The sequence below is a fragment of the Chaetura pelagica genome, unplaced genomic scaffold, assembly GCF_000747805.2.
Source record: "Chaetura pelagica isolate M959 unplaced genomic scaffold, ChaPel_1.0 scaffold103, whole genome shotgun sequence".
NCBI classification, from domain to species: Eukaryota; Metazoa; Chordata; class Aves; order Apodiformes; family Apodidae; genus Chaetura; species Chaetura pelagica.
The window spans coordinates 1,988,843-1,997,291 of record NW_009953004.1 but is presented as its reverse complement, the minus strand read 5'-3'; the positions used below and the strand labels follow the sequence as shown (position 1 = coordinate 1,997,291).

The following is an 8,449-nucleotide window of genomic DNA, read 5'->3' as shown; positions in this document are numbered from 1 at the left end:
ACAAAGCCTGGCTCTGGCCTCCTGACACTGCCCTGAACAGATTTGTGCCCATGGATGAGGTGGCCCCTCAGTCTCCTCTTCTCCAAGCCCAACAGACCCAGCTCCCTCAGCCTTTCCTCAGCAGGGAGATGTTCCCCTCCCTCCAGCATCTCTGTGCCTCTGCCCTGGGCTCTTTCCAGCACTTCCCTGTCCTTCTGGAACTGAGGGGCCCAGAACTGGACACAACATTCCAGATGTGGCCTCCCCAGGGCAGAACAGAGGGGGAGCAGAACCTCCCTTGCCCTACCAACCACCCCTTTCTAACCCACCCCAGGTGCCACTGGCCTTCTTGGCCACAAGGGCACATTGCTGGTCATGCTCATCCTCCTGCCCACCAGGACCCCCAGGGCCCTTTCTCCTCCCCTGCTCTCCAGCAGCTCAGCCCCCAACCTGTCCTGGTCCATGGGCTTGTTCTTCCCCAGATGCAAAACTCTGCACTTGCCCTTGCTGAATTTCATCAATCTGACCACCAGTTCCCACTGTGGCTGCTGGGAGGCTGATCCATAAACTGGTTTTTGTTGACACAACTGAAGATGACAGGAGCCCAAAGCCCCTGAAGGTGCTATGGCCCAAAGCCTTCCAGCTGCACAGGTTGTCCCTGGGCTACTGCAACTCTTCTGGAAGGTGGTGGCTTTCCAGCAGGACGTTTGCAGCACAAGCAACAAACCACAATCAGCTTTTGAGGAGTCTTTTTTATTAAGATAAATCCAGCAAAATTCCTAACAGTGGGTACATACACAACCGACCTGCCCTTCGAAAAGAAATGTTTGCATTTCATTTAAAAACATGATTACACTTTTTTTTATTTCTTTATTTTTTTCAAAACTGACAAAATAAAACTACATTTGGGAAACAACAGATTTCCAGCTCTTAGGTTTTTTTTTTTTTATTATTATTATTATTTATTCATGAAAATAGCTCACCTTCTTTATAAAAGCAAACCCACAGAACCACTGGAATGTTTTAACACGGTTATTTGTTTTGAGACCTCCCCACTTTAAGAAACCATACAACACATACAAGGGGAAAAATTAAAATCTGGAGTCTGTAAGCATGACTTACACAAAAAGGGACACACTGACAGAAGTCAAAAGCTACCACCACTTATTCTTTCCATGTACCATACAAACTATTACAATCACAAAATTTAAAAACAATGATTTTTTTGTTGTCGTCGTCGTCGTTGTTGGTTTTGTTTTGTTTGTCAGGGATTTCATTCCCAAGTAACCGAGATGAAGATGTTCCATAATTAAATTCATGCTAAAAAAACCTGCATTTATAAAATAGTTGATAAAAATATTCCTCTCTGTTAACAATACAGCATGGAGGTACGGATACCAAATGATGGAGATAAAGGGCAGGGTTAACATTACTCGGACTTGGCTTCCTTATCATCAGATGCTTCAGCAGCTGGTGCCTATAAAAGTGTTTGGGAAAAATAGAAATATTATTTGTAATGCTAATTGGAATTCCAGCAAGCAGCAAAGACAGAGCAGTTTGTTAGCTGTTTGTTGACAGCATTTTGTGTAGACAGACAAGAAGGCACAGAAGATACCAACACAGCAACCCGTTGGCTGGTGGTTCTACAAACTAAAAACAATTTATTAGTTGATCAATTAGTTCATTTTGGGATGTGCCTCCAAAGAGGCAGAAGTTTAGAACTTCTTTTAGATTAGGATCAATCATGGGCTGGCAAAGTTCAAGTCCTCACCTTCAAAAGTCACCAAAAAGGGGAAGAATTACACACAAAACCACAACACTTGTCAGTGTCCAGACTCTGGGGAATTGATTCTCACCTGCTTTCTAGAGACATGTCTGCTATTAACTTTTTAAGTCCACACATGAAAATTGCAAAGATCCTATCAAAGATCCTTTCAATCACTTTAGCCCTGGATTAACCTTTAGCAAAGAAGCTCCTAAATTCCTTTAAAAAAATGCAAGAATGAAGGGCCCATGAACTGGATAAAGATGCTCCACAGATGAAATCACTGGAAATCAAAAGGGACAGAGGACACAACAGCCTGGTCTGTGCCTCCAGGGGCAAAGGGAGCCTGTAGCAAAGGTTGTGCTTCTATTGTCAGCCAGAAATATGCCAGGAAAAGGTCATCAGGAGCTGACTGCAGCTTGTGGCCACTCCTAGCAAATGGCAGCTCTCAGGTGAGCTGCTGATACAGGAAGAACCTGTGAGGAAGAGACTGCAGGATCAAGAGACTTTGCAGATCTCTTGTTGAATTGTTCTCAGACGAAGAATTGTTTTACAGAATTGGGTAAAACTTAAAACCAGATTTCTGGCACAGCACCAACCCGTGCTGAGCAGAAGAGGCAATCCAGCAGTCCAGAGAGGATATGCAAAGTCAGCTCAGGGTTGGATAGCAATCTTACTAAGCTCTATTGTTCCCCAAACATTCCTCATTGCTCCTGTGCCAGGCCTTCCAGGGATGCTCAGGTAGCACAGACCACCTGCAGGAGGGCCCAGAAGGAATGAGCCTGAAGGAGAGTGTAATTCTTCTGCCAGGCTCTCCTGGAGCTGCCCCTTGCAGGGACTGCAGCTGGTCTGTCCTTAGAGGATGACAGTGCCAACACACCTTCTGACCAGGAGGCCCAGCCCTCAGCTCCTGCAGATGTGTTACCAACACCTGTGTGTCTATTCCCATGTTCACTGAAGCTAAAGTACCTCGTTAGTTTTGGTATCTCCGTTTTCAGAGTGGTTTTCTTCTTTAGCATCCTCTTGTTTAGTTTCATCTTTGCCTTTGGCTCCTTTCTTCCCTTTTGTTGCTGCCTTTTTGTCCTCCTTCTTATCATTTGCTGCCTTTTCTTTCTGTTAAATAAACAGACCATGATGTGGTGAATGCTCATTTCCCCTTGTCCCTCTGCACAGCCACATCCTCAGCTCTACAACCTCCTCCTACACCCTGAGCTTCCAACCAACAACGAGGAGACCAAAGGGTCTAAGGAGAAGTGTTTTCCTTCTATTCTGTCCTGAATGTGCTACTGGGAAGTGGGTAATATAAAAGCAGCCACAGTCTGGGTTAAAAGAATTCCTATTTTAAATAGGCATTCAATTAAATTAGCTAAAAAATGCTGGAGTTGAACTGGCCTGTATTTCTGCTGTGCTGCTGAAAGGCATGCACAGAACACAAAGGACATGTACAACCAGTGGAAATACCAGAACACTTCAGATGTGCTATTAATGCCCATTTACAAAACTGCAACAAAGCTGTAGTCAAAGGGCTTTCCCCCTTCCCTGCCCAGAAATCTTCCTTACTATAATAAACCATTTGTGTGACAGACAAGTTTGGGACTCAACAGCATCACTTCAGTAACGACCAGGACTTTGCGCAGAGCTCCTGGAGCAAGTCCAGAGGAGGCCACGGAGGTGATGGGAGGGCTGGAGCAGCTCTGCTCTGGAGCCAGGCTGGGAGAGTTGGGGTGTTCAGCCTGGAGAAGAGAAGACTCCAGGGAGACCTTAGAGCACCTTCCAGTGCCTGAAGGGGCTCCAGGAAAGCTGGGGAGGGACTTGGGACAAGGGCAGGGAGGGAGAGGACAAGGGGGGATGGATTAAAACTGGAAGAGGGAGATTGAGGTGAGACATGAGGAGGAAATTCTTTGGTGTGAGGGTGGTGAGAGCCTGGCCCGGGTTGCCCAGGGAAGCTGTGGCTGCCCCATCCCTGGCAGTGTTGAAGGGCAGGTTGGATGGGGCTTGGAGCAGCCTGGGCTGCTGGGGGGTGTCCCTGCCCATGCAGGGGGTTGGAACCTAATGATCTTCTGGGTCCCTTCCAAGCCAAACCATCCTAGTATTCCATGATTTAAATGTGGTTTCTTAGGTGGATCAGGCTGAATTAAAACAAAACTTCATGCTACAACTTCTGCAGTAACAGTTTTCTCTGGGGCAAGGTCAGCACCCCATGCCAGTGCAGTACCAAGCACAACTCTCTTTAGTTTCACTTTGCCTCTTGCTGTCAGTAACAGAACCAAAGGAACTAGTTTAGTTCCTCACTTGATTAACCTAGTTCCTTCCAAGCAACCATAAGTATCTGCAAAATCACTACTCACATGTAAGTGAAGATAAAACAGATAATTACTGGCTGTTTATACCTATCTACTCAGAAGATGGAGCAGTCTCAGTGACCAGAAGCCACAAAAAGTACACTTTGTTATTTCAACACCTCACAAGATTAATTCACATTAAAAATGAGATCCTTGCTAAGGGTGAACTCAAGAGTATAAGGGGCAAAGTCAACTGATTCTTCAGTGATCCTGATGATTAAAAATCCACCAAAATTAACACTAAATCCTACAGCAATGCAGACACAGTTTAAGACAGGAGGTTAGCACCCAAATGTGTGAGGGTCTCTTTCCTCTCTGACCTGCCACTCTGAGGGACTTCAGCCCACCTGGGAAATTCTACTGCAAGATGGTGTGAGAAGTCTCCTGCTCCTGGGCTGTGCCCAGAGAGCCTCTCCTCCTCCCCAGGGACTCACTTATCAGAAGTATGCAGTGGCTCCTTCTGGGAGAAGGAAAAGAGTCACCAGAGGAGGGAAGGGAAGACTAAGCCTCCACTCCCTCTTTCTTCTCCTCCATTGGCTGCACAGTCCTCCAACTTTCAAGAGAGGCAGAAGAGAGATAAATATCACAGCAACACCAGCACCCAAGCATTCTGGTCCTGTCTGGCAGGAAGATTGAGAATTGCAATACTACTGTGGCACTGGTTTGCTCCCTGTCCCCTGAACAGATCCAGGTAGTGCAGGGTGAAGGGCTCCTCCAGCAGCACCAGGATGCTCCACACACATGGTGGTCACTTGCTTTCCCAGTATAAACCATAAAAGATTTTTAAAGATCTAGGCTTGTTTGGAGAAGGGGATCTTTTCCCCTACCCCCTGAAAAAAAAAGACAGCAAAGTATGAACAGAGCTAAAAGTGTAATTCTCTGTAGCCCACACTTTGCTGGTAAAGCTCCTCTTAAGAAAGGATTTAAGGAGAATCCACAGCAACTGGCTTCTATGGCTGGAATCTGACTGGAGAGAACACAGCTGAGTGAGGATCCTGGCATCCCTGTTCTGCAAGATCCATGGCTTCTGGAACAAGCTACCAGCTATTCTGGAAGGGATCAAACCTCCTTCCACCACCAACTGAGTTCAGGAACAAAAATACCCAAGGAGATACTGTTCTTTTCCAATTTCCAAGTTTCTCCCATTCTTTCAGCTAGTTCTGAGCTAATACCACTGTATTCATTTTCCTGAACAACCTGTCTATAGGCATTCAGCAATAAGGCCATGTCTTTTATAAAGTGATAAAAACTTTCTTCCCAGCTCTATGTTTTTCAAAACAGGTAAGTTTAAAAGGTGAAATCTCTTCTGCCACACAGAAACCATCTGGAGAACGTGAAGGCTGCAAAGTGAAGCATTTGGGGGAAACAAGAATTAAATGACACCCCCCTTTGCACAGATATTGATCCAGCAGTAGGAGCTCCAGAGAGCAAAAAAATGCAGCTCAAGTATCCTGCCTTCAAACCAGCACCTTAGAAGTAAGAGGATCAACCCTTTCCCAGTCCACCTGGGGGACAATGTGAGGAGCAACAACCAAGGCACCACTTCCCAGTGATCCCAGAGGGAGACCACACCATCCAGCTTGTGCAGAAAGGGACCACACAAAGTTCTGACATTCACTTCTAGTCCTTCACTTCCAATTGCTCATTTTCACAACTTTTTAAGATTCTGTCAACTCAGCTTTCGTGTATAAACCCTGGGATATTTCCATGAAAAGAAAAAAAAGCAAACTGGAAAAAGGAAAACACCAACACCGGGCACTGGTCACCAGTTCACGGGTCACCAGCAGGGACTGGAGCCAGAATTTTGGAGATGCCCCAAGGCAGCTCTGGGGCACTTGGACTGGAAGAGCAACCACCAGCAGTGAGTTCCCACTAGAGGGAGATGCAATCCCGGGTGTGCCAGCCGCTGGCTGCCACTGGAATGCTGAGCAGCAGGGCTCCAGCTTCCCCTGCCGCTCAGGAATGGGATCTAGGAATCCAGCTGCACGACCAGACGCAAATGGGGAAAAAAATCTGCTCTGCACACCACGGAAGTTACAGAGCTGAGATGCAGGGTGCCCAAACCAACAGGCAGGGCTGTCCTTCCTGTCCATTCCTCCAGACATCTCTGCCTCTCCATACTTGGAGGCAGAAGAGTTTTCAGCAGCTGGCTGCCCTGCTCTGCCATGTGCAGACCTTTGGGAAGTACAGGAGAAACCTCCTGGTTCTCAGCCCTTCATCCTCCTCTCTGACCAAAGCATCCCTCACACCTGTGTTTTGCCTGTACAACCACTCCTAACCATGACAGAAAATACAGGTTAAAGAGAACAAGGAAGTTCTGTCGTTGCTGTTTTCCAGGTGCAAAATCCCAACAGATCTAAAACCACACTGCAAACTGTGCCTGTTGTGTGACAGGAATGGGGCCATAAAGAAACACCTCATGGTTTGCAAACTGGCCTCTTTGAAATTTCAAACTGTTGCTCAAAAGAACAAATTTAAATAATTTCTTCTCTAACTACACTGCCAGACATGCCAATATTTTTAACATTTCCCAAAATATCCAGCTTAAGGAAACAGGTATGTAGAACTTTATCTCCAGTGAAGAAAATTCAATAAACTGGTCACTAACTGCAAAGGGTGCCTTCGCATGAAAACATAGTAAGAAACTGTAATTAAAAGCATGATTTTCAATGCCTTCTCTAATTGAGCCTCTGATCTCTATTCAAAGCATCATTTTCCCAACAATGCATTATAAGAGACTTCAGAGCAGCAGCAAAGCCCCACCACAACTGATTGAAAATCTGTTCAGTTTACCACATTCCTTCACTAGGAACTGGACAAAATTATCTGTAGATCTTTCACCTCCTTTTTACACACAACAACTCAGCCTTCAGAGGAAATTATGAAAACCCAACATGGTTACTTGTGGACGTTTTCTTTTCCCCCCTCCCTCTAAACACCTTGAGAAAGTAAAGTGTAACTTCAGTTCAAGAGAAGTTCAAGCACTTACCTTAGGTGCTGCCTTTTTGGGCTTTGGCTCCGGTTTAGGTGGAGCAGGTTTCTGTAGGAAACAGACATGAGAAACAGTCAGGAATGCTCCAAATGTTTTAGGAAGCCTGTTGCTAAAACTATGGAAGAGTTGAGCTGTCTGCTTCATTCATAGGAAGGGGTAAATGTCAGAGACAGATCACTATGTTTCAGTACCCAAACCCACGCCTGCTGTTCAGGAAAGCATGTCTCAAAACTCAAAGGTATTAACATTTGGACATAACTTCACTAAAACCAAGTCCTTTCTATTTCAAATAGCAACTGTCATCCACTTGGCACGTCCAAGATGGCTTGAAAAAGGGTTGGCATAGAACAGGATGCCAAAAGCCTGTTCAGGGCTGTGCCTTTGGCCTGAACCCTACCCTGTGGCACAGACTGACACCCTCCAGGTCTCCTTTTACCCAGCAGTTGGGTCTTCAAAATCAAGGGTCAAGCTGCATGTAATTCATCAAGCTATGAGCAGGTATCTGTATGGAGAACACCCAGAGAGAATAAATGCATCTTGAAACCAGAATTCTTTTCAGTCTGGATACCCATGTGTCCAGACTGAATGTTTACTAACACAGATGTTGTATCTCCAGTGAAATGTCTCAAAGTAAAGCCTGGGATGTGTTGATACTCAAGGACTGGAAACACAGGACAGGAATTTTAGGTTTAAAGATTGCAGTGTTCAAACCAGCCTGTCCCAACACCCGCGGAAAAACCCCAAACAGTTCCTTTACAGCTGCAACTTAGACCTTAGCATCACACCCCACGTAACGCCAAGGGAGTTCATAAAGGTACTTACAGCAGATAGTCTAGCTGACCTTCTCTTTGGCTGCGTAAAGAAAGATGTGTCACTAACATTCAGAGAGCACAGAAAGCAGTCCCTTCTCAGGGCTGCACCCCAGAACAACACGGCACAAACACTGCGTCATGAGGCCCCACAGGACTCCTAGGATTTATGAAACGAGGGGCATTATGGCCATGACACCCCACAAGTACAGCTTTCTGCGACCGTCCCCACTCTCTGCTGCTGCCCCTCCATCCCACCGAGCTGGGATAAAGCCTCTTGGCTTCCAGAGGGGTTTTTAAAGCTCTGCCACTGAGCTGTGAGGCTGAAGGGAACGTGTCCCCAGCAGAACCGGCGGCCTCAGCAGCCAGGCTGCACCCCCTGCCCACCTCCAGCACCACCCTGAGGGGCCGCACCTGGGCCACCCCAGGCCCAGCCCCCCCCAAAACCCACCCCACCCCCCCCAGGGCCTCCTAAGCGCCGCAGAACCCCCCCGCGAGCAGCTCCTACCTCCTCCTTTGCCTCTCCTTCCGCTGCCGCCTGCAAGGGAAACCGAGAGAGGGC

General features: G+C 46.7%; 1 protein-coding gene across 1 annotated transcript in view; it reads right to left on the bottom strand.

Annotated features, from left to right (window-relative positions):
- Nucleotides 1-944: 944 nt before the first annotated feature.
- Nucleotides 945-8,449, bottom strand: part of HMGN5 (high mobility group nucleosome binding domain 5) — a 15,853-nt gene continuing 8,348 nt past the window's right edge. The window contains exons 2-6 of the mRNA XM_009996608.1: nt 8,396-8,425; nt 7,901-7,930; nt 7,076-7,126; nt 2,714-2,857; nt 945-1,456 (exon numbers count right to left, since the gene is read on the bottom strand). Coding sequence (XP_009994910.1) covers nt 1,409-1,456; nt 2,714-2,857; nt 7,076-7,126; nt 7,901-7,930; nt 8,396-8,425 — 303 coding nt within the window. The 3' untranslated portion in view covers nt 945-1,408. The remainder of the gene's footprint in view (nt 1,457-2,713; nt 2,858-7,075; nt 7,127-7,900; nt 7,931-8,395; nt 8,426-8,449) is intronic.